This window comes from Pelobates fuscus, chromosome 5 (genome assembly GCF_036172605.1).
Source record: "Pelobates fuscus isolate aPelFus1 chromosome 5, aPelFus1.pri, whole genome shotgun sequence".
Classification (NCBI taxonomy): Eukaryota; Metazoa; Chordata; class Amphibia; order Anura; family Pelobatidae; genus Pelobates; species Pelobates fuscus.
The window spans coordinates 183,619,075-183,640,826 of NC_086321.1; the positions used below are offsets into that span (position 1 = coordinate 183,619,075).

A 21,752-nucleotide genomic window follows, 5' to 3' on the forward strand; every position below is an offset into this window, starting at 1 on the left:
ACTACTACTAATATAATGAATGTGATGGTGGGGCTCATCTTCCTGTCTTGACAGCACCTCCTTTGCCTATCAGTCCCTTCATGTGCTGCTTGTAAGATATAGCATCCAATTTAAGATTCTGGTACTTGCTTACAAATCCCTACATAATGCTGCTCCAACCTACCTATCCTCACTAATACACAAATATGCCCCGTGTACGTCTATCCTCTGTTCACTCCCACCTCTGATGCTCACCTTCTAGACTGCCCTGGGGCTGCACTGTTCCTGTGGAATTCCCTTCCCTTCTTTGTTAGACTTTCACCTGGTCTCGATTCCTTAAAAAAATATAAGAAAAATGTTTCTCACTTTTTCAGGAAAGCATATCAATAAAACTGTTAACAGCTTTCCCTCCCTCCCTACACCCTGCAACGGTCATGAAAAATAAATAACTTACGTGTCACTATACACAACGCCCTCTAGCATAAAAACACATTGACCAGGGCTACACCTCTGTTCCTGTGCAATCAACTTATCTGGTTACAAATATGTCTGTTAGTCCACCCATTGCACAGCGCTATAGCATTTGTTGGCACTTGATAATCATAAAACCGGCTTTCTTTCTTGCAGGAAATTCTACTAAGACTGCAGTTGTTAGAACACCTCCAGTGAGAACTTATGAGGGAGATTTCCGAAAACCTTTTTTCTGCACAGCCCCCTCCGAGGAGACAGGAAACCCCATATTCTGCTCTCCTGTAAATGAAGTAGATCCACATGGACCAAGGTCCTTCAGAATTTTGAGGATGTAACGTACAATTATTTGTAGATTGACTTGCTATTGTAAACACCATTTCAGTTTTCGAGTGACATGTTCGCTAGCAAGATTTTGTATGGGTTTGGAGTTTTCCCAATATGTCAATTGTGTTAAACATTTGCATTTCCCCTAGTTTGGAGAGTACATTATAAATGGTTAAAATAAATAGTCTAACGTGTTTAGTTCAACCTACTTTAAATATTATGCTATTTCAGAGAACCGATTTGACCAATGGCTGTTGGCTTAAATTAAAATGCTGCTTTTTTTCCCTCCCCTTTTTTGTTTTTTAAAGTAACACTCCAAGCACCATATAGAATGCAGTAGTGGTTACAGTGCAATGACCCCACCGCCACTGTAAGAGCCCAAACACATTTGAATGGTCCAATTGGCACCTCCTCTACAGTAGCTAAAAGCTAATCTGCTTGAGCAAAGCCTTGTGGTGCAGGGCTTAGCTCATTGTTATGTCAGTGTCCCAACAGGAGCTCCAGCGAGAGGCACCCCTCAGATCCAAAATAAAAAGTTAAACTGCTCTGAGAGATTAACCATTTATAATGGGTGGGTGTCAGGGCATTATAACCTCTACAGCAGTTGGTGATTGGAGAGGTGTATATTTTTGCACTTCCAAGAGATACCTTTGCTGCTTCGATTTAAATGTTTGTTTTAAACTAGACACAAGCTTTTATGTATGCACTCAAATTATGTTTAAATGAACAACCCAAACACCAGAAAAAGTTGCCAGATTAGTTCTGTTGCCTGGAGTGCCCTATTAACCAGTTTAGAATATTTGATTTCTGCAGTGTACAACACAGGCATGCTGGACATCCTGAAGCATAACCTCCAAACGTGCAATTAATTCCACCAAGAGTATTTTGTAGGGATTGACTTTTTTTTTTTAGGAGATACTGCTAGTCTGTCAACTTGCAGGCCGATATTCTGTGCAGTTACCATTTGGAAGAAAAACAAAAAACATTTCTAAAGTTAAATGCACAAAATATACATGCCACACATAGTGGATGCAGTGTGTTTAGACAGGGGAGCCGTGTGTATATAATGAATGCAGAGTGTTTCTGAAGGGATGTAATGTGTAAAATGGGGAGCACTTTTATTTTAATATTTAGGTTTTATATTTTTTTTATTCCCCCCTCGCTGCTTGTTACCTGGCCAGGGAGGTGGCTATGGCATTCCCTGGTGGTCCAGTGGCATATATACTGCCGCTTGTATTGAGCCCGGCAGTCCTAGGAGGTATTATCAGCATCTATTGGCTGATACCGATATTGCCAAAAATACTGAATATCAGCCGATATCGGTCAAACCGACTATCGGACGATCCCTAGTATTTTGTTGCACCACACAAAACCAGGAAGGAGTTTCTATTGCCATAAGTTATGGGAAAGCAAGGTCACTCTGGTTTTGTCCAATGGCTGCTGTATATTCATATGTATACAGTATTGCCAAATCTGAATGTTTTAGAAACACCCATTTATTCCTGACCCTATCGTGTTAAAAACACCATCTAGCCCCTCAAGCAAGACACGGCTATGGTCAATCAGCATCTCTATAGAGATTCATTTAACAAATGCATCTGAGGAAAAATTCAGTGAATAGTGCCCCTTATCATTCACACATTTTATGCCAACAAATGACAGCAAACCCATAGTCAAGATGTAACCAAACATCATGTAAAGATCTCTATATGGTAATTATGTGTCTGATATCAATATTTTCTAATGCACATGTGCAGATCTCCTAACAGCCTGAAACAGGGACAGTCACTAAAATGATAACTGTGTTACAGTAAACCTAACATGATCCAATATTCACCAACACAATTTAAGCAGTTCTTATTTTTCAATAGCATTAGTAATTCATCCCATTAAATAAAGATAAACATAAAGCCACATGTAAAAAAAGGTATTCTTTATTTTTTAATATAGTTGCATATGTTAAACCAATTTTGATGTAAACACAGGAGACTCCATGTTCTCTTCAGAACTAGAATGGAAAGAATATATAATTAGTATAATAGAATGAAAAAACATTTCACTTTTGCACAAAAGGTGGAAAGCAATTGTCTGAGCCCGCAAAATTCAGAAGATGTGGAAAGGCAGCCAACCCACCAGCACATCCCTGAGTGAAAAAGATCATTTTTGTCTGCGACAGCCTAAAATCTCACAAGTCCATCACTCAGGACGAAGAGAGGAACGGCCATCGGTAACAAGCAATAAAAACCTCAAATCTAAATTTTTTAAAAAATATAGCATTCAAACATTGCAAAGTATATCCGATGATTCATACCTATAATGGAGTTCATTTAAGTTATAAGCAGATTTTCTGGCAAGTCTGATCGTCAACAGGTTACCAAGCCCGACAGCGTCAATGTTATCATGCACCAAGGGCAAGATTTACTATGTCCCCTCACTGGTAGAAGATGCAGGGATACCACAGATCAGGCATTTGTTCCATTTTTTTCAGGCTCCACATAATCCACAGCACCTGCAAGGGAAAACAAGGTTATGGCCTTAATGTTACAAAATATGACTGCCACAAACACTAGTATTACTACCCAGAAGCTCCAAATAATTCAGGTCTGCTTAAATTAAAACCACTGCAGCTTGTTGGATGCTTTACACCAAGCCACTAACAAAAACAGGGGCTCGAAGAACTAGTGCACGTCTTTCATAGACCAACATTGGATAAAAATAAACTGCAAGAGCGGATTTGCAAATACTAAAGGGATTATACATAAGCTATATTCTTATTCAGTTACTAGTGACCCAGTGCTCACCCCTAGTCAACATGGACAGAAAGCCTATTTATGTATAGATTTTTGTTCTTGTTTAAATAAACAAAGTTTACATTTTATTCTACTATAGTAGACTAACCAGATGCAAGAAAGTCATTTAGTAATATTCACATAAGTCACTGCTAGTTCCCGATATGTAGCAGGAAGCTTTACATTATGGGACATATATGCTTGGGGAAAATGCACCACATGCAGTAAACCTCCACAGCAGCAATTTCAAAGTAACAGCCTTTTAGAATGTCAGAATAAACCAGTCAATTACCTTCAGGTCACGTAATCAGATGTATCCATGCTGCACCTATAAATTTGAGATAGAATTTAGAATTCGGAAAACTAAACGTTTTATCTGGTCTGTCAATGCTTTAGGAAAATGAGAAGTACTGCTCAGAGCATACAGCATAATCATAGTAATCAGGTGAAACACGGACTATGCAAACTCATCAAGGTCGGATTTCACGTTATCCTTGTTTTTACAGTGAAGATAAAGTATATAGCAATACACGCTCACCTCTCCAATAACATCCGCCGATGGATTTCAGCCATATCACTTAACGGATCACTGGCACCGAGTCTAAAAACATAAATCAGTAAATTTATAGCGAAATGAACGTTAGAGTTACAGAGTATAGCCAGGTCGTTTTCATGAGATATTATACAATATCTGTACTACGGTCTACATAAATGCGTATAAAGCGTTTAAGGCAAATTATACCATATAACAAATAAAAAAGACTGCAAGCCATTTGTGGTAACATGCACCACGTTTCCCTGAACCAAGATGGCGCTGCCCTCTCCATGACCACGTGCAGCCCACAGAATCCCTTTCACAGACACTACCTAGGCCGACTTGAGTCCGCGAGGGTCTGTAGACAAATTGAGCGCTTACTACAAGCCCTGGGTTAGACATAGCAGCCCGCTCAGTGCATACATGTAATCATAGAGAATCAGGTGAAACACGGACTATGCACACTCATCATAGCGGGAGCAGCTCTGTGTGACCCACATCCCCCTCCACCAAATAACGCAGGCAGGCCCCGCAACTAATACACTAAATACTGCATGTACTCACCTAGCCATGTACTCCTCACTGCAACGCTCCAGAAAATGAGGCTTTGAGTGCGCGCTCATACTTTATATAGAGCTCCCCTCCCCGGAAGTGAGCTGTGCTGCACATGGTGACAAGGAGGGATTAACTGGGCTCATTATACAATGCATGTCCTGCAATAAGCAGGGCTGTATTAAGCAGGGCTTCATTATATAGGGCTGTATTAAGCAGGGCTGTATTAAGCAGGGCTTCATTATATAGGGCTGTATTAAGCAGGGCTTCATTATATAGGGCTGTATTAAGTAGGGCTGTATTAAGCAGGGCTTCATTAAATAGGGCTGTATTAAGCGGGGTCATAGGGAGCAGGCATTTTGGATAAAGTGATCTATATCCAGGAGCCTTAGGTAGACAGAGCTCCGGTTTTGGTATTACTACATGTTCGCATAAACTTCAGACCTGATCTGCTGTAATTAATAAACTTTCCCTGCAACAGGGAAATGAGAGACCGGTATTTACCAAGAGCATACTGCAGGGGGCGATATAGGACCTGCATTGAAATAGCTACTAAACCAGAAGGCAGCCATGTGAAGGGAGAGCCACGAGCCAGACTGTAATGGATTGCTAGCCATTGTGACACTCCCCTGCTGGACGACATGTTTAGGGATTAAAAGTAAACTCTTGTTAATAGGCGGGTACGATCAGACAGGGGAGGCGAAAACTGTCTAGGATGGGGGATAGTGATTCTGAAGGGGGAACCAGAATTTGATAGAACAAATGTGGATTGTTTGAGCTTACTTCAGTATTCATTGTATTCTTAAATTAAACTTTGTTTATTCACACGTATATTACTTAACTATGTTGTGCATTACACGTACATTTAAGTGGTAAAAATAAAAAGAAACAAACAAAAGGAGGGCTCGTCCGGGATTTGAACCCGGGACCTCTCGCACCCAAAGCGAGAATCATACCCCTAGACCAACGAGCCATATAATTCAACTCGAAAATATGAAGAAGAAATGTTGGCTGCTGGTTGCTTTAACTAAAATGTATCTTTACATTGAAATCGATATATTGTATTCACAGAGATACTTGTAATGCAGTGTTTAAAAAGAAACTATTCTATTTTATAATTGCTAAACACTATATGATTGTGGCATTGTGTATGTGGCACTATATGATTGTGTACACATTGTGGCAAAAGTAGGGCTCGTCCGGGATTTGAACCCGGGACCTCTCGCACCCAAAGCGAGAATCATACCCCTAGACCAACGAGCCATATCCACGAAACTTCCACATCTATGTATATATTCATATATAGACAGTATCGTCACTGTATATTACATACTCACTGAGTTTATGCTCACACAGATAGTATCATCACTGTATATTACATACTCACTGAGTTTATACTCACACACAGACAGTATCATCACTGTATATTACATACTCACTGAGTTTATACTCACACACAGACAGTATCATCACTGTATATTACATACTCACTGAGTTTATGCTCACACAGATAGTATCATCACTGTATATTACATACTCACTGAGTTTATACTCACACACAGACAGTATCATCACTGTATATTACATACTCACTGAGTTTATACTCACACACAGACAGTATCATCACTGTATATTACATACTCACTGAGTTTATACTCACACACAGACAGTATCATCACTGTATATTACATACTCACTGAGTTTATACTCACACACAGACAGTATCATCACTGTATATTACATACTCACTGAGTTTATGCTCACACAGATAGTATCATCACTGTATATTACATACTCACTGAGTTTATACTCACACACAGACAGTATCATCACTGTATATTACATACTCACTGAGTTTATACTCACACACAGACAGTATCATCACTGTATATTACATACTCACTGAGTTTATACTCACACACAGACAGTATCATCACTGTATATTACATACATACAGAGTTTCAGTGCTTTTGACAGAGCACCACAATAATGTGAAATTTAAATGATACCATTCCAGAGAAATAAAACTCAGTTTTGTGTGATATGAGGAAATTACTGAGTTACAGAGGAATACAATTCACAGTATTATATGGTGCAGGTTTATCGCAGAGCTCCACTGAACTATAAAACTCACAAATCAAAGTTGCCATCCAAAAGTAGGGCTCGTCCGGGATTTGAACCCGGGACCTCTCGCACCCTAAGCGAGAATCATACCCCTAGACCAACGAGCCGCACATGAGAATACAAAAGAGCGCTGAATTATTCTACAAAAAATGGTTTAAAAAATAAAAATTGCACTTTTTTTTTTTCTTTGTCACTTACGTGTACAGTACTTGAATTTATATAAGATACCAATGAAGATACACTTGAAGGGAATCTGTACTGCTTTTCTGATCCTCCACTTCCCACCACAATCTACATTTTCGAGGTGGGTGATACACTTAAGTAACTCCACTTTTGTCATTAAAGGGGGCACTTCAGTCACCAAAATCAAAGTAAATGGAAACTATAGGCTAGGAATATACACCTGTATTTCTGGCACTATAGCTCCCCCTATTGTGTCCCCTTGTTCGCACGATTCCCCCTCCCCCCACAGCGCACAACCCCTTTATCACTGTCCCTTGGCGCTGCGACAGGCTCCACCTTGGATCCTCCACCCCGACGTAGAAGCGTATTAGGACAGACCCATAGAAAAGCATGTATAATGGTTTCCTATGGGGTTTTGGGTGGTGACACTGGATGTACTTATGCACAGCATGAAAAGTCCCTCTAGTGGTTCCCTCTAGTATACAGCCACTAGAGGTGGAGTTAACCCTGGATAATAATTATTGCAGTTTCTCAATAGCTACAATAATTACTTTTGTAAGATTGTGAGAGTGCATCCAGGGAGATAGGAAGTTGGGATTGTAAGAGTGCACCCAGACCACTTCAATGAATTGAAGTGGTCCATGTGCCTATAGTGTCCCTTTAAAATCTTTATGCTGCATAAATGCTGCAGGCTTTGTAACCTTGCAAATTTCATAGAAATTGCACAACTTAAATGTTGCAATTTCCAAATCAACTAGTGACTAGCATTCAAACAGCCAATAGGGTAGGGGCTTCCAACAGAAATAGATTTACTTATTTAACATCCTGCGCCAGTATGCAAAGTGTCACGGTATGCCAGACTGTCTGCATTCAGTGCTTCTCTGTGAGAAGCATAAAACTGACAGACAACAGCAAATGTAAAATACAGTCAAAACAGCACCATATAAAATATTTAAAAATAGATTAAAACTAGTGGAGTAAAAGCTGCCAAGCACATCAAAGGTGATTTCTATAAACCTTCAAACACAAATATTCTACAAAGTGTCAGCGCTTCAAGTAGTTTTCCCCTTAATAAAAAGGGAAAACAGTTTTTAATCACGATTTGATCTAGTAAATCTAATCTTGATTCACCTCCACAGTGGTGAATATACAGTGACCAAATCAAAAAATATATTGTGGTCAGAAGTGAAATGGCGTAGAAAATCCACCGTTCAGAATTGTAGTAATGTCTTTGTGGAAATTACTTCAAACAAATGAAAGTTCTAACACAATTTATTCATCAAGTAGATTAAAATAAAAAAATATACACTGCACCCAGACGACTTCAATGTGCTGAAGTGGTCTGGGTGCCTATATTGTCCCTTTAAGTATTTCTTACATCAATACGATTTTATTAACACATTTCCATTATCCTGGTCTCCTGCAGAGGTTGTCAAAAAAAAAGTTTTCAATGGGCGCTACAAACCAATAAATCATTCTGGGCCTCTCTTTGTGCTGCTGTTGCCGACGGCCAACAGCAGAGATGCCCAGAGGAGGGTTTCACTTACAACAGACATACAAAAACACAACCTGCTTATCTCTTTTGCAATTGGCACAAACTGAATGACTGAATTAACTGACAGGCGAGAGGATAGGTTGGTTTTAGTCGCTGCTTCTAGAGATTTGTTAGAAGTTCTGCTTGCACACAGTGTTTAGATGAAATTGAATTCTATCATTTAACATTAAACCAGGTTATTAACTAAACTGATAATGTAGAGTCAATTTCAAATTTAAGGCCAGAGTAACTAAACTAAAAGCATAGCTAAGATCATGTTTCATTTGGACTTTGAATTTCCTGCAAGTTATTTATCATAACAATCATAAAAAAACTAATGGCAGTCACAGCATCTGGAAGCAGATTGAATCTCTACACACATGAAGCTTAAATAAAGAGCGTCTTCCTTATTTACAACATGTACCAGACCAGTTAGATATGTTGCCTCCAGTTCTGTAACATGAGTTAAAGCACTTTAGCTTGCTGAAACACTTTGTGTGAAGAGTGTGTCCGCATTCTTACATTCTGTAATAAGTGCAGATTTCAATAGAAATTGACACTTTATAAATTATGCTGGATATACACCCCCTTGGCTTTCAATCAGACAGCAGGTCCTGTTACTTCCTGGTTTGGTAAGCTCAGTGGAGTTGAACTCAAGAGGCAGCAATAGTTCTGAGCACTTGCCTTGTAAAGACTTCTCATTGAGCTGCATTGAAGTCTGATTGGACAGTCACAGAAAGTCGTGGTGGGGTTTATAAGGGAGGGATTACAAAGGCAGAACTGCAACTTTTGTAAGCAATTATTCCTCAATGAAAAAAGTTCTCACTTGGGTATTTCTACTAAACAGTGTTCTTTTAAACTTATTTTGTATTTGGGCAGTGGCGTGTCCCTTTAAAAAAAAGCCCTAATTAAAGATGTCGGTATCTGAGTGTAGCGATTAGCACCTATCCTGGCAGGCTGTTACTGGAAAGCCTGTAGTAAAGTAGCTATAATTTGACAGATCGCAAATGAAATACACTGCTGTGAGAACCTTTACCCATGTACATTGCCAGCACCATGTTGACAGTTTTTCCCCATTCCATAGCTACAAACACCTCTGTCTTTAATTTTGTAGCCAATAGACTGCTACCGCACAGCTGTATAGTTTCCAATAATCCTTATCCCATCTCCATACAAACATTTAAAGGAACACTATAGTGTCAGGAATACAAGCCTGTATTTCAGACACTATAGTGTCAATGTTGCCGTTTAAGTTACTGCCTGAAAAGGTGTTTACTCATTGCTCTCACGCCACACTGGTCTTGCCGCGGCTCGCCCTGCATCCATGGCAGAGATCATCATATGGATTATCTCAGCCAATCCATGGCTTTCCATTATGAAGGTACTGGGAGGCCACAATCAGCATCCCCTCAGATGCAATAAATCAGATTCAGTGCATTTCTAGAGTGTGGAGACGCTAAATGCCACTGCTCCAGACTGCATTAGGAAACACATTAAGTGGCTGTCTGATGACTGGCACTAGAGGAGTTCCTATGCAGCAATGTAAATCATGCCTTTAATCTGTTTACAGTGCTCAGGAACATTTTATAGATACCAGAACCACTATGCCAAGTTGTGGTCCTGTGACTATAGTATCCCTTTAAATATTTTTTTGTCTGGGCTCCTATTAACCCTGTTCAGTTTAGAAGATAAAAAAAAAAACAAAAAACTTTACACACTGTTCAGCAAGTAAACCTTTTTGTTTTGAGCAAATTTCTCACATATAGTCTAGAAAAAAAATGGATGTGGTACAAGTAAGCTTGTTTCTTTAAGATAACCATTGCAAATATTATTCAGCCTACAAAATTATGTGTGGGAAGAGAATAAATACAGAAACCCTTTACAAGGGTTAAGCAAATGAAAGTTATAAATAACTGTACAAACAGGTAAAAAGTCAAAGTAGCAATGAAACAGGAAAAAAAAAACAATTCAAAAAATAAAATAAACACAGCTTATTCTTGCTCAGTAGTTCAGTGGATCCTGAGTAGTTCATAGTTGCCACATGCTGGAATGTGATTTTCTTTTACCAGGACACATATTTAATCTTGAGCCAAGATGTGTAAAGTTTGTAAAATAACTCAGGATGTTTGACACTGCACACCACCCCTGGGAAGGTCATCTTCGTGGTATGCCTCTCCTCTGTAATGCTGGCTTTGCTCTCTGATGTCAAATTCTGTTAGTTCTACCATTTCCATGTCATCTGTTACCATTATCTCTTCTCGGGGTGGAAGTAAGGCCTCCAACAGGGGTAGTTTGTTCAGAGGGAGCCAGTTATTTTTAGGGAAGGTAACCTAGAGAATAAAGGTATAAAACCAGTCAGTATTTTGTGGCATTTGAAGTAATCTACCATTGGAAATGGCACGCAGGGCACCTAGGCATGTTTTACTCACAGCGATATAACAGCCACACCTACAAAGTGTGCACAAGGTTGTGATAATTTGTGGTGGTATATAAACCTTTGCTGTCTGGCACTACCATCTTCGTATCTGTGACACTGTTCTACCATGAAACTCTTTAGAATATTGGATGAATAAGGGAGAGGTGTGGGGGGAAATTAATATTCGAGGAAAGTTTGTTCTACAGACCGGTATGTTTACAAAAAGTTTGTGACAAATGAATGAGCAGTCTCTTAATGGTTCCATTGATAAAGGTTGGAACTTCTCCAGACTTGGGAAAGTGAAATGGGGCAAAGTTATCTTGATGTATTTAGCAAGACTGAATCTTTAGGTCATTACAGAGTTATGGCGGAATAGGAATAGGCAAGTATTACCAGGAATTGGATGATCAGAAGTCCCTTTTCAAATGGATCTCTCTGCAGGGGCATTCCTTCATTCTGAATACATTTCACATGGGCATGTTTTATCACTTCACCTAGAAGACACATTATTTGAACATGTAAACCATTTGATTGTTTACACAAGAAAGCCTGCCATAGTAGACGTGAATAAGCAATCACTGCCACTCATTTAAAGTGCAAGCCTGGTGCGTTATAATGAAATTAGCACTTAACATTAGTTAAAACTCTGGGCAGTACATTCCAACGCATGTCGGCAAGCTTATGAAACAATGTTTGTAGGCTTAACGCCACCCACACGAAACAAAAACACAACATGTGCTCAAAAGTATTTAAATGATAAAATTGGGGATTTTAAATAAAATAAAAACACAAATACAACCATAGCAAGTGTCATACATAAGCAAAAGAAAACTATGGCCAAAATAAGCAGTTACACTTTTGTATACCTTTATCAAGACAACTTTCATACTTCTCTGAATTTAAATTACTAGTGACCCCTAGTGCAGAGGTAGGCGACCATTGGAACTCCAGATGTGCACTATGATGCGCTTGCTCCAAAAGTATTTATGTAAATAATCCAAAGTCTCCTGATGGGGGATAAACCCCCTTCCTAAAAAATATTAAAGATTTATAGAAAAACCCACAAACATAATGTGATGCCGACACGTTCGCCTTACTGCCAGCATTTAAAAGTTCCTACCCGCCCTAATCAGCACTAATTATGGAGTTACCAACCACACTGCATGCAATATGTGGAGAGCACCTGTTTTCCCCCTTTCAATCAATTATTTAGCATAGTGTCTATTCCAAACAACCTTTATGTATATTTTTCTCCCAGTATCTACAGAATTAATGGAAAACTATAGGGTCAGGAACAACGTTTATTCCTGACCCTAGTGTTAAAAATACCATCAAATATAGTAACATCTTACTTTTGTTCAAGTCAGTAGCTGCTGATTCTGCCCCTGCTTGGCAGACAGACGTGTTGCTCTGAGCCAATCACAATGCTTTCCCATAGGATTGTCAGAGACTGTCAAGGAGGCAGAATCATCACAAATCAAACACAGCCCTGGCCAATCAGCATCACCTCATAGTAATTTGAATAAATGCATCTCTATGAGGAAAGTTCAGAGTCTCCATGCAGAGGGTGGGGGAAACTAAATGGCAGTGCAGCACCTCTAGTAGCCATCTGAGGAGTGGCCAGTGGAGGTATCTTTAGGCTGTAATGTAAACACTGCATTTTCTCTGAAAAGACCGTGTTTACTGCAAAAAGCCTGAAGGAAATGATTCTACTCACCAGAACAAATTCAATAAGCTGTAGTTCTGGTGACTATGTTGTCCCTTTAAATGCGCTTTCAAAAAAGCATAAAGTTAAAATAGGCATGAAAGGTGCCCTTTAAGGCACCAGGCAACATTTCAGTATTTCCAAAACTAGATAGACCAATATTGGCAGTTTCAACCAACAACAGATTAATTGACGCCACTTTACATGCAATACTTTTTCATGTTTACTTAAGAAAAATAAAGAGATCTTTATATGGGGCAGTCAAATTACATTAGAGCATGGTAATGCTCAAACCAGAGCTTTAGACAGTAATTTACTAACCTGGGTAAGATTTGATTAGAAGAACACGGCCATCCAATGTATTAAGTGTTTTCTTGAAGCCACACAATGCTTCAACTAGCTGGATCTCCATTTTCGTAATTAGGTTATCATCTTGCCTTTGGAAGACATCATGGTCTCTCTGATCTAGAACTACAACTACATCACCAGGTTCCAGACCTGGCTCCTGGTCCCCTTCTCCATGAAACACAACCTTTTGCCCATCTTTCATACCTGGAAGACATAGTACAAGATTATGAGTGTTGCCTAGACTAACGTATTGGCACTGCTAGTTCTCATTTAGCAGGCAGTACAATTTTATCTATAAGTTACTGTAGCAACCATCACTGTTCAGATGTCACGTATTAAAAAAAATAAATAAAGTGCATTTATTTACACACAATGGACATTAAACCCTCAAAGCGGCACTCTCATGGCCAAATCCAGTTTTGTTTTTTGAACCGCGCATCCCTGCCGACTCCACTACATCTAGTTGTCCCCTCGTCACCCCCAAATTACCTATTATTTTAATCTTTATTTTCTGTCCGGACCCAAGTCCTGGGCCCAAGCATCTTTGTGTGAGTAAACGAAGTCCCTGTGGGACACGTTATCTGCCCACACTAGACAGCGCTGTGAAATTCCTGCGCATACCCAGTTAAACACTTGGGCATGCGAATGGGAATTTTATCTATTCGTCAGAAAGACAAATAAATTAATAGAAATTTGAAAGACCACTTTGTTCGGTTTTTACAAGGAGGGAGGGAGCTACCGGCATGCAGCTCCCTCCTTGTAATATGTAAAAATAGAAGCGGCAGGGAGCAGTGCTCCCGGCCACTTCATAAGCCGCCAATGTCCTCCCTCACTCAATATGACCCCCATAATAGCATAAGGGAGTTTAAAAACTCCTGAATGCCCCTACTTGCTATGCCACGAGTAGGGGCATGTCTACTAAACAGTGAGCAGCCAGTAAGCAGACAGAAAAAAGCCCCCTCCAACAAATACCCCCATGGTGGGGCATCTATTAAGCAGGGGCTATAAAAGTAAATGGGGACATAGGGTCCCCCTTGGACCCCACCCATGAGTGGCAGGTGGGGGCCCTAATTGAAAATGTAGGGGGGCACACACCTATCCCCCCACCCCCAACTGCAGGTGGGGGACCTAAATTGCAATAAGGGGGAGGTGGGGACCTTTTGTACTTTAGGGTGAGGAGGGTAGGGAGATCTTTAGTACATTTTTTGAGGGGGGGGGATATTTACACTTGGGCCCCACCCGTCACCCCCTCCCATTTTCATTTAGGGCCCCACCCGCTGCTCAGAGGTGGGGGCAAGGACAATAGGTCCCCCTTATTGTTATTTAGGGTCCCCACCTGCGCCGCTCAGGGGTGAGGGTAAGACAATATATTCCCCCCACTCACTTCTCATGGGTGGGGGGCCGGGGGTGGACAATAGGTAGTTCTCCCCACCCGCCGCTCATGGGTTGGGGCCAGAGGGATGAAAGGTCCCCCATTGTAATTTTGTGTCCCCACCCGCCGCTCATGGGAAACTAGAGGAGAGGTCTCCCCCACACAGTCCTGGATGTCAGAGGTTGATCCAGGGTGGAAGGAAGACGGTTAGATATCAGTTAAGCTACGGCTTGTGGGTACATGTCCAGTGTTTTTTTTTTTAGTAGCCACTTAGTCAAACGCTGGCCAAAATTAGCAGTCATGTTTTTTTTGCGTTTTCTTTACACAAAAACTGCACTTTACTGGTGATATCGTCGTTATGAGTATTAAAACATTAAAAGTTATATTTGTGTTCAAAGTCTCCCAAATACAATAGTACCCCTCATGTCCAGGTTTTATGTTTTTTTTGGAAATTTACAGGGATAAACATAGGACGTGCAAATTAAATTCTCTGTGCTGCCGGGGCGAGACAGAGATAGATTCTCTGATTGCTTTAATATTTTTCTAATCTTATTTCACCAGCAGGGGGACTGCCTGTCAGTTTAGCTATACTGACCATGTGATCGCTATTTCAGAGCGATCACCTGGCCCCCGGAGGCCTAAATTGCCAAGGTGGGACTGCTAGGGCTGTCAGGCAGTCCCCAAGAAGTGGATCGCGGTGGACGCGAGTATCACCTAGCTCATGGGGCTCAAAGCCGTTCTATGCCGCCGTAACCACTTTAAAGGCCATTATAATGGGGAAGGAATAGAACGCCCTAACAGCATTAACAGGTTAATTGCACACCAATACCTACAAGATCTCCAGTTATTTACCAAATTCTGAATTAAAAATTTGACATTGCAACACTGAGGACATGAACATTATTAGCTAGTTTTTCCATTTAAGTTTTAATTTGATACAATTATGGGTTTAATGAATAACTTCCGAAGCCTTTTCAGAGATTGTGGTTGTGTGTATAAAGGATCCAGAAACTGCTGGATTCTCAACTCATACACAACATATTATCTATAAGTCGCTCACCTTTCTTAATGTGAACTTCTAGGATCTTCTTTTCAGGGATAACCTTATTGCCATTACACTGCTTGCAGCGGTCCTTGGGGTTTATGCGCTCTCCTTCTCCACGACAGTCTGAACACATGGTCTGTATTTGCTGGACCATGCCAGGTCCAAGCTGCTGTACAATAATCTGCACACCACGACCCTTACAAGTCATACATTTTTCTAATGCTCCTTTTTTACCACCTCGACCTTTAGGAATAAAGAACCAGACCAGGTAAAACACTCAAAGAGTCAATCACGTGGTTACCAAGATGAGGTGTAAATCAAATTGTACCCAAACACTGATATATGCTCCTTACCTTCACACTTGTCACAAATTACTCTCTTCTGTAGTGCAAGTCTTCGAGATGAGCCATTATACAAGTCTTCGAAGGATACAGACAACTGATGAACTACATTCTTGCCTAGGGAAAAAATGCAATGCCGTTCTTTAGTAAACGTTATGAGTCACCAGCACAATACATCTGAGAAACACTATACTTTGATCATTTATCTATAATTGTTCCTTATTTAAGGACACTTGAAGACGGCACCATTTTAGTGTACCTATTTGCCAGTCTATACAAAAAGGAATGGTCACATCAATATTTGTGTGTTTTGTTTTTTTTTACTGTTACCAATCCCCTATAGTTAGCAAATATGTTTTGAAGAGGTCTTAAAATTACCCTTAAATATAGAAATCCAAACCTTTCCTGAAATAATGTGCAGCCATCTTGCTCCCTGTCAATCATAAGGGCTGCCCTACTCTGCCTTTGAATGAAGTCCGTGTATAATATGAATGTAGATAGAATCTTTATAAAAATACTCACCATGTTAGAATTGCACAGTCAAAAGAAATCATGACAAAGAAGGGATTATTTTGTCTTATGTATTTTTCATATGCTTGACAAAACTTCAAATGGCAGGAATACCCCAGTAATAAAGGTGACAGCACTTTATTACAAATTAGTTGATTTTCAAGGTTTTGTTCAGTAGTGTAATTTCCAGAAAAGTGAACAAAAAGTTAACTCTGGTGCAGACACTGTCAGATTGTACAGAAAGCTTTCTGGTATGCATTTTATTTGTAAGTCTAGGATGGCTGAATTCCAGCATCTTACCTCTTTTCTCTCTGTTCATGCGGCTACCACCACCAAAGAACATGTCAAAAATGTCCATAGGAGAGGAGAAGTGGTTGCTAGACATTCCACCTTCTTTGATGGCTTGCTCTCCACCCTGATCATAGATGTCTCTCTTTTTTGGGTCAGAAAGCACCTCATAAGCTTGGGAGATTAGCTTAAACTGGGGAGGAAAAAAAAAATAAAGAAAGTAAGTAAACAGACATGCAAGGAAACTGTTCAGTGGCACGTTTATACATACATATACACTCATACCTTTTAAATGTGCATACCCTGTAACATACAGCAGGGAGCACCTCTAGAAAACTACCAGCTCCAAGCAGTATTGGTAATCCTGAGTTAGATAAGACCGCTATTTAAAGTCTGTCAAAGTCTACAAAACTCTTGTAAAGCCTTGTAAACCAAATGAAACGATTTGCCCTCATGAACAAAAACAAGATGATAGTGCTCGGAGTATTCACTTGTTCTAAAGTGGCAGATGACAAAACTCTCCCCTCGCCCTTGGACCATCAGATTAGCTACAACTATTGATTGTCTAATGATAACGTTTGTGATTTCACCGGTTGAGATTACCTTTTCTCCTTCATTGGGATTTTTGTCTGGGTGGTATTTTAAGGCCAGCTTGCGGTAAGCTTTTTTAATTTCATCAGGAGAAGAACTGGGTTTCACCCCGAGAGTATCATAATAGCCAGTTTCCTTCACCATTTCGCTTGCTGCAAGAAATCGAAACAATAAGTCAGTACAGATCCAAAGATCCCCTGTTTAGATATACATTGCTGATCTAAAAAAGAGCGAGAAACGCTTACTGAAGTTTAAACTAGAAGAATCAACAAGTGTACAGAAAGTTGCTGGGGGAGTGGTAGTTTATATCTGTGGATCAGCAGTGCAAGGTTCTCCAAGTTAATACCCAACTAACCCTAGCACTGCAATGCCAGTGCATCCCTTCTGAAGTGCTATGGCCTGTTTTAATATACTAAGAAAATACCGACTTGAACCATTCTAAGCACGAACAGTCTGTAACTAGCTGAACAGAGCAGAGAGAAATGGTTGAGTCTCCTCGATCGTCTCTTACTACCACAGGGAAGGAGTAACCAGTGACAGCTTTTATAATCCTCAGTATTATTTCCCTCATAAATTGCACAGCAACATTTCAAGGAACACTCCAAGCACTAACCACATTATGTCAATGAAGTGGTTATGGTGCCTGGGGTTCCATGGTCCCACCATTTAAAGTAACACTGGGCACCATAAGAACTTCATTGAAAATTAAATTGTTTTGATGCAAGGAGGTCCCTGGCACTGGCTTCGCTTTATGGGAGGAACTATTCATGAACTGTTTAATCTTAAAGTCTTTGTTCCAGCACCCAACCTCATTTCTGAAAATCTTTAAACCAGAAGGCTCTTGCAGAATCGGCAGTGGCTTGGCTGAGAGTGGTCAGCTGACGTTCTCAGCCAGTGAATCCCAATTTATAAAAAAACAGTCTTGAAAAAGGTCAAGCCAGTTTTATGAATGGGGATACACGGATTGGCTGATCATCCAGTCAGTCAGTGGTGCCCCTCCCAGATTCTGTAAGAGCCTTCTGTTTAGAAAGTTTTAGAAAATGGAAGGACAGAGATTTGGTGTTGGAACAAAGACCTACATCAAACGTTCGAGAACCATTTAATCCCTTAAACTTAGCCAGCCCCCCGGGTCCTCCTGGCACCATAACTTCACCATGCCTAGACACAGAATTAGTGTCCCTATGTGCACCCATCACATTGCTCTCCTCTGGTACTCAGACAAATGTAGAAATATTCACTTAAGGACCAATGGGAAGCAGTGAGAGAATGTTAGCCACTGTGCCCATTACAAGTATTCATATGTACAATTTAGAACTTACTCATGCTATGGGTGCCGGTGATCTGAAGAGTGCCAGCTGACCCAGTCTAAGACTTTCAATACAAATGAACCAAGTTCTGGGCTAAACACTTTAACTTCCTGGCTCCATGACAACTTGAATAAGGTAAAGTTGTTATGGAATGGAGTTTCCCTTTAAGGAATCACATCTTTTCAAAGTGCAATGTAAAATAGTTGCCACGAGTAAGAGCTTCATGAACACAGTTTGCTAAATGTTATTTTTTTTGCAGGTATAGAACTTGAAAAAAATGGAAGAGATGAATGCACTGTAAGTGACTTCAGGTAACAATATACAGATGCTGCAGTTTTGAACGTCAGACATTTACGCTAGTGATGGAACTGTACCTGCTAGGTTCTAAATGAGAAGTGGTCAACTTCAGTTAGCCACTCAGGTGTCCAGCTATATAACTCACTAAAACCTAATCATTTAACATAGGATTTGCTGTTTAGTAGACAGAGAATTTTAAACTAGAATACCATTTACGTATTAACCCCTCCACAACCTATACAGAAATCCCCCAAACATTGATTTCAACAGTTTAGCAAGAGATCCTTTGACAAATTTGGTCATTGCATACTCCATGGCAGGCAACTACTGAATGTGGTTACTTCCTGTGAGCTTAAATTAGGAAACTGAGATCATGCGTTTATAAGGAGGGAGTAGAATATTCAGGACCTATGCAGTGGATAGCCAAGGCGTTATCATGATAAAACTATAGTAAATAAAGACAGAAGTCACTAGATGTATCGTGCCTTGATAAATGATTGCTATCCACAGCATTCATAATAATTATTTTTAAAATAAGGCCAACGGGAAATACAGAAATGCTACATATAGTTTTTTTTTTTCTTCTTTTTTTTTAAAGCCAAGCAAGTTATTTTCAAGCGAGATACAGATATAATACAAAGGTACCAAGACAGCTGCCACAGATTTCCAATGCTTTGGACTACAACTCTTACATAGCTCTGCTGCAACAAGACATATGGACCCCACCACATATAATTAACCACATGAATAACATCCCCTACAAATAGAATCAATATTCCAACCCCCTCTGCACCATCACCAACTATTACCGCTTGCGAAGATCTGCTACTCAGTGAAGGTTTTGCCCTTAGTAAGGCTATGAACACTGCGATCCGCTGCGCAATACTAAGGCTGGACCTCTGATAGCATGAACACTCCAATGACTGGTGGTTCGCATGAAGCGCTGGTACTGGCTGCATGTATTTATACGCTTACACGTTCTAGACACGCCCCTTCTTGACCAGAAGGTTCTCGAGCCAATGCTTGCGTATCATGACGGCTTACTTCATTTTCCAGAAAGCTCCTGCGTTGCCCAGAGCGACCGTGTAAACTACAGGTTAAGAGCGGCTAATGGAGATCTGATTGGATGGTTCGAGAGAAGGGGCGGGCTTAAAAAGATCAAAGAGGGAAAAAATAGAACTGTCAATCATACTGTGTTGGGCCCTTGATTCTGGAAAGTTCTAGTGTGTGCATTGCATTTAGAGACTATTATTGAGGGGTTTTAATTTAATTTGAGCTTTATAGTTGTGTCACTTTGCATTGAATGTAACTCTAGTTTCTGTACAATACCTAGAAAGATAAGATGCTATCACAGGGGTAAGGCAACCTTTTTGCAGCATGGTGCCGAAATAGAATTGTAATGTCCTATTTTTATAAATTGAGGTGTGTATGTTGCGTATTCTGCTTGTGTTATTTATACTGCAGTTACTGTGTATCGTTGTATTTGTGCGGATATGAGCTATTATATTGTATATATTCATGAGGAGTAGGTGGTATCGTTTATGATACCCATGAATGGGGCCTGCTTGTGAAATTGTGTGCGTGGATGGAAATGTCACATTGTGTATTTGGTGCTGTGTGTATGGGGCTGTTTGGGGTATTAACATAGAAACAAAGAATGTGATGGCAGATAAGAACCATTCGGCCCATCTAGTCTGCCCAATTTTTTTTAAATGCGTTCATTAGTCCCTGGCCTTATCTTATAGTTAGGAAAGCCTTATGCCTATCCCACGCATGCTTAAACTCCATTACTGTGTTAACCTCTACCACTTCAGCTGGAAGCCTATTCCATGCATCCACTACCCTCTCAGTAAAGTAATACTTCTGGATTTTATTTTTAAATCTTTGTCCCTCTAATTTAAGACTATGTCCTCTTGTTGTGGTAGTTTTTCTTCTTTTAAATATGGTCTCCTCCTTTACTGTGTTGATTCCCTTTATGTATTTAAATGTTTTTATCATATCCTCCCTGTCTCGTCTTTCCTCCAAGCTATACATGTTAAGATCCTTTAACCTTTCCTGGTAAGTTTTATCCTGCAATCCATGAACCAGTTTAGTAGCCCTTCTCTGAACTCTCTCTAAAGTATCAATATCCTTTTGGAGATACGGTCTCCAGTACTGCGTACAATAGTCAAAGTGAGATCTCCATTTGTTAACGCTAAATCTAGTATAGGCTCTTTACGAGTTGGCTCCTCAACTACTTGTTTTAGAGACAATCCAGTAGGGAGTTTAGAATATGTGTGCTCCTGGCACAAGCAGCTATTTTTGTTTTTCAATTCACATCAGGAAGATTAAAGTCACCCATGATGATAACTTCCCCCTTCATTGTCATTTTAGCCATTTCAGTTACTGTGTGATTACCAAATTCTAACGGAACCCAAACGGACTCTATGTTCGCCTCACTAACTTTTATTAGGCTAGATTTTATGCTATATTTCACATACAGTGCCACCCCTCCCCCTTTCTTGCCTTCCCTGCCTTGCATGTGAGATGCTGCATGTGGGGCTGTGTGCATGTATGTGGATTGTTAGTGGTGTTACGTTAGTGCAGATTGTGTTGTGTTTGTGTGTAGGCTGTTCATATTATTTGTATGAGGGGAGGGTTATTCTGCATTTCTGTGTATATCTAGCAATGTAGGTGGCTTCCCTGGGTTCCAGTGGGGACCAGGCCGGCCAGGTATAGCTGAAGTACAGGAGCTGCAACAGCAGCTGCGGGCTGCTCTACTCCAGTGTGGATTCAAGTGCTGGAAGGAAGTGATCTGAGATCACTTCCTCTACGTGCTGCAATGCATAAATTGAGGAATGTCCTTCACCACCTCTTCGTATTAGCAGATATCTGAAGTTTCACTGGGACTCCTGATAGGCCAGAGCCTGTTTGGCTCTAGCAGCCTTGAGTGCCGTGCAAAGACACCTCGAGTGCCGTGCATGGCACACGTGCCAAAGGTTGCCTACCCCCGTGCAATCACCTTGGAATGAAAAAAAAACAACGGGCAATTGTGTAAGTTC

General features: G+C 40.3%; 2 protein-coding genes, 1 long non-coding RNA gene and 2 other non-coding genes across 11 annotated transcripts in view; 1 reads left to right on the forward strand and 4 right to left on the reverse strand.

Annotated features, from left to right (window-relative positions):
* The window catches only part of CCNB1IP1 (cyclin B1 interacting protein 1), a 39,979-nt gene extending 39,141 nt beyond the window's left edge, over window positions 1-838 (forward strand). For all 6 annotated transcript variants that reach the window (XM_063454821.1, XM_063454822.1, XM_063454820.1 and 3 more), the window contains exon 4: window positions 607-838. In XM_063454821.1, the coding sequence (XP_063310891.1) occupies window positions 607-785 (179 nt within the window). In that variant the 3' untranslated portion in view covers window positions 786-838. The remainder of the gene's footprint in view (window positions 1-606) is intronic.
* Window positions 839-2,693: 1,855 nt separating this feature from the next.
* On the reverse strand, window positions 2,694-4,689 carry LOC134612688 (uncharacterized). The gene is made up of 5 exons (XR_010090949.1): window positions 4,663-4,689; window positions 4,102-4,164; window positions 3,856-3,891; window positions 3,086-3,283; window positions 2,694-2,782 (listed from the first exon to the last, which is right to left on the reverse strand). It is a non-coding gene; the product is annotated as an uncharacterized LOC134612688 (long non-coding RNA).
* On the reverse strand, window positions 2,857-3,001 carry LOC134613197 (small nucleolar RNA SNORA79). The gene has a single exon (XR_010091219.1). It is a non-coding gene; the product is annotated as a small nucleolar RNA SNORA79 (small nucleolar RNA).
* A 2,120-nt stretch (window positions 4,690-6,809) lies between the features above and the next one.
* On the reverse strand, window positions 6,810-6,881 carry TRNAP-AGG (transfer RNA proline (anticodon AGG)). The gene has a single exon. It is a non-coding gene; the product is annotated as a tRNA-Pro (tRNA).
* A 3,400-nt stretch (window positions 6,882-10,281) lies between these two features.
* Window positions 10,282-19,755, reverse strand: LOC134612689 (dnaJ homolog subfamily A member 4-like). 2 transcript variants are annotated; one of them, XM_063457110.1, is made up of 8 exons: window positions 19,687-19,755; window positions 17,120-17,259; window positions 16,529-16,709; window positions 15,731-15,835; window positions 15,393-15,620; window positions 12,934-13,164; window positions 11,301-11,401; window positions 10,282-10,821 (listed from the first exon to the last, which is right to left on the reverse strand). In XM_063457110.1, exons 2-8 carry the CDS (start codon window positions 17,249-17,251, stop codon window positions 10,609-10,611), a joined length of 1,191 nt encoding a protein of 396 aa, XP_063313180.1. In that variant the 5' UTR covers window positions 17,252-17,259; window positions 19,687-19,755; the 3' UTR covers window positions 10,282-10,608. The 2 variants fall into 2 exon arrangements, with proteins under 2 accessions (XP_063313180.1, XP_063313179.1); XM_063457109.1 differs by lacking the exon at window positions 19,687-19,755 and adding an exon at window positions 19,521-19,680.
* Between the last annotated feature and the right edge of the window lie 1,997 nt (window positions 19,756-21,752).